The following is a 4187-nucleotide window of genomic DNA, read 5'->3' on the forward strand; positions in this document are numbered from 1 at the left end:
TTATATCTTTTATAATAATAAACACCATGATAAGATATAAAAAATATATTCCGGAGAGTAAAATGTGATCTACTTTCCTTCATTGAACGATTTTACTTTGATTGATGATCATGGTTAATGATTTATGTACAATTTAATGGATCGTTAAATGTTTATTTTATTGTCAACAATTGTTAACTGCGAAAGAAAAGATTGGCGTAAATTTCTAAATACTACGATATTTTCTTCTTTTTTTCTAGAATCGAGATTTGATTATTGAGTGCAAAGTAAGATAATAGAGTAATATTATCGAAGTGACCGACCGTCAAGGTGAAGGCCAGTCTTAGAAAAGTATTACACAGTTTCGCCCGTATACGATTGTTATGTCGTTCGACGATGAGAATCCCGGTTAAGTGAAGAAAAGTGAATTTCGCCATCATTCGCAGAACCCTATATAACTCGTGAGAATCATATCATGACTCGGTTACATCAGGTATTCCTCAAAAGCGAAAAAGTGAAAGTATATATGTGCAAGATTTGTATCGTCAAATATCATATCCTCATTTTGGCCACTACAAATAATTTAATTACATTAAGAAATGGATTTCTTTAATACAATCAATTTTGCTGAATTATTAATTATTTGTTTTTGTTGCAAGATAAATAATGTATCGTATTGATATTTTTTTATCAAACCTAGCTATTACGATTGAATTAGCATATACTCGTATATAACAATATTTTATTTTTTGTATTATATCGATGGACATAAATACAAATTAATAAACCTATATGTGCATTCAACTGCGAATGTGATTTCAAATATAACTAATGATCGGATAGCATCTAATTTATCACAAATCATGGTGAAATTTCGCAGCTTTGATTTCTTTTGCTTTTCACTATCATGAATGACACACACGCAACGTGTCATTACAAGTAGTGTTCTAAAAAATGGGTTTACATCCGTTTATCGAACTGGAACGTAAAATTTCTTTTCAAAGATAATTTCTCACATTACGAAACGTCTCGTTTCGTCGACTTTCGTGCGTCACAGTACGCGATTGTATAATAAATTCGAAGTAAGACCACAGTACCAAACAGTTCCGGTTTCGCTTATAGCTGTATTTATATTTAATAAGGATGTTGATCAACAGATTACGAAATTAATCTGCCACGTTAATTATTAATTTAAGTTGTATGCGTTATAATACAATTTATATACAATATTAATTACAATTTATATACTCTTTAACGTTTGCATAATTTCTTTCGTAAAGTTTTGTTATTTCCCATTCGGTTGCTTCTAATTAAGAAAAAAAAGATCTTGACTGTCGATTTTCTCCAGTCTGCGAACATTTCTTAAAAAAGAGAGACGATTATTATTTTTACAACGTCCTTTCTTTCAATTAAATAATTATTTGATGACAAAAATTTTTTCGTTCTATTTATTTGACGAAAAAATTTATTTAGATTACTGTTATTACTTCATTATTAAAATAAATATTATATTCAATTGGTTGACTACTGTATGTATGTATGTGCAAGTTGCAATTCGGTGAATGTCAATCTACTTTCTCCTTGTTGTTTCTTTTTTAGAAATAATTTCACATATATTTTTGACATTCTCATTCTTATTATAGCTTTACTTCATAAGAATTACTTGTTTCTTTATGATCAGTTAACTGGGATGAAGCTAAGGAACCTCTTTGAGATGTTGGATAGTTGGCATTACGATTGATGCACTACTTATACAGAATAAAATTATTGTATATTAATTTCGTTGAGAATGATTTGAAGTAAGTCGACGTACGTGTAAAGACTTTATACGAATATTTTATACTTTTATATTAAAAATGGATTTTTAAACATTTCCATTGTTATACTTGCGCACCAAGTATTTAAGAAAATGATTTATAAATAATCGAGATTAATATTTATATCCAAACATAGTAATGGTAAAAGTATTAGTCAAAAACTAGAAATTTGAGAAAAATTTTTACAATTTTGGTATTATAAAGAAAGCAGTTTTGCACATTGAAACTATGTAACACATGGTGTCTGATCAATGCCAGTATGTTTAGTCAGGTTTCAAGTAGGTCACTAGGCTGTGGCCCAATGGCACGCCTTCAACTTGATAAATATTCCTTAAACAAATTCCGGAAATACCTTTTATGAAGTTTGAACTGATCGTCCCGCTAACATTCCAATTCTTATAAAACCTTATTGCATATGAGCGGATTATTTTAATATGTATAAATGAATGATAATATATAATCGATGTATTACTGTACAGTCATTCTATATAATCATCATTACAATAAGCGTAGATAGAAATATAGGTTTGAATGAGAAATTAATTATGTTCGAAGTTTGTAGTGCTCGAAGAAATATAGATTTAAATGAGAAATTAATTATGTTCGAAGTTTGTAGTGCTCAAAGTTTGTAATCGTCATTACAAATTCTATTAATAAAAAGGAATATATATTTATTATCATTGAAAATAGAAAACTGTTGCTATAAAATAAAGGTCGGTTTGATGAATAATTTAATGATATTTTGTCTATAGTCGTTTATTGTCCCCAATGTCTAAACAAAGAGAAAACACATAGACATAAATCACTATTATTTTTTTTGTCGTAATAGTTATGGTTAACGACAAGGCTATTTCTCTTTAAAATAATCTTCGAGAAAGGAGGTAAAGAAAATAAATATTTTCAGAGTTACTTTCATTTATACAGCAGAATTAATATTTTTATATCACTAAACATAAATAGTTAATAAATATAAATAATTATTTGAACAATTAAAAAATATTTTTACGAATTGGCAGTTTATAATACATTAAAGTATATTGAATATTATCTTATTATTTGCATACATAATATTAATTTATTAATTTATTATAAATTTATTAAAAATAACTTTACATACATATATATACCATGGTACGCATAATATAACATTCTAGAATCTAGAAAAAATTATCTAATGAAAATAGCTGATTAAAGTTTCTTATTGGATACATTTTTTAAGGATTACTATTAATATTAGTATTAATTATTAATCTCTTTTTAATTCATTTATTTGGTTGCCAAATTTTTTTTACTCAAAAATATGTCTTTTAAAAATATAATGTTAACAGACGATGAAGAATCAATAGCACAGAATACGCAAATTATGTACAAATATGTACCCTTATTTAGCATTTGTTTTTAACAACCAATATTTAAAATATTATTTTTTCTTACTACATAATACATAAAAAGATACATTTATATTACGTTTAAATTTAATATCATTATATTATATATATTATTATTTGTTATAATAATTAGTATATAAATATAGTAACTGTTTTTAACGAACATGTCTTTTAAATATATCCGCGTACGCGCGCGCAATGCTCGTAATTTATTTTATATTAACGAATGTAAATTCTTCTTTTATCTTTTGCTTAATTTATAAATAATTAACAAAAGTTACATATTAAAATAAAAATTCGGTAACTGAAAGTATGTAAATGCATGAAAAAATTTAATAGGCATCTCATTAATATAACATGCAGCTTGAAACAATTGATACTTCAAGACTCATGAACTATTCATCTTGGAGCATAATGAACCATGAGATGCAGATCGTCATTTCGGATTTGATACATGGATCAGAAAAATGATCCATGGTTTTGTTTCTTCCGGTTTTGTTTGCAGGATGTACGTGGCGAGAGGCACTAGGCACGTGTGTGTTTCAATCGGACTTCGGTTTTGTTCTAAACTGCGCTTTCAAAAAGTCCGGTCTCTTCCGGGTCAGAAATCTCGGAGGAGTAAAGGGTTACGTCGGCCTGGGTGAGTTGAATATGGGAGCGATCACGATCGTCAATTCAATTCAATACAATTCAATAATCATATTTAGTGATAGATCAGTCTTCGATCTGGTTCGGTCGACTAATTTTACGTTGGAGATTGTAAAGAAACCAAATGACCTTGAGAAGATATAATTATCACATTACCGATTTAATTGAACAAATCTCATTTCAAACAAACAACGAACAAATCCGAGTCTTAAATTCGTTTTAATAAAGTTGACAAAGCTCTTTAAATAGAACTATTTCCAGGGATATTTAACCTATTAAGAAGACATTAAATTTTATTATAAATACCATTTTTTAATTATAAAATCTATTGTGTTACAGAAATAAATTATAAATA

The 4187-nt window shown here is 27.5% G+C and overlaps 1 protein-coding gene across 2 annotated transcripts in view; it reads left to right on the forward strand.

The window, feature by feature from the left end:
• Nucleotides 1-4187, forward strand: part of LOC108752627 (transcription activator MSS11-like) — a 15957-nt gene that overhangs the window by 4521 nt on the left and 7249 nt on the right. Inside the window, exon 2 of one of the 2 annotated variants that reach the window (XM_018493596.1) lies at nt 3690-3824. The exons of the other annotated variant lie outside the window; for it this stretch is intronic. Within the exon in view, the coding sequence (XP_018349098.1) occupies nt 3690-3824 (135 nt within the window). The remainder of the gene's footprint in view (nt 1-3689; nt 3825-4187) is intronic. 2 annotated transcript variants of the gene reach the window in all.

Source organism: Trachymyrmex septentrionalis, unplaced genomic scaffold, assembly GCF_001594115.1.
Source record: "Trachymyrmex septentrionalis isolate Tsep2-gDNA-1 unplaced genomic scaffold, Tsep1.0 scaffold60, whole genome shotgun sequence".
NCBI classification, from domain to species: Eukaryota; Metazoa; Arthropoda; class Insecta; order Hymenoptera; family Formicidae; genus Trachymyrmex; species Trachymyrmex septentrionalis.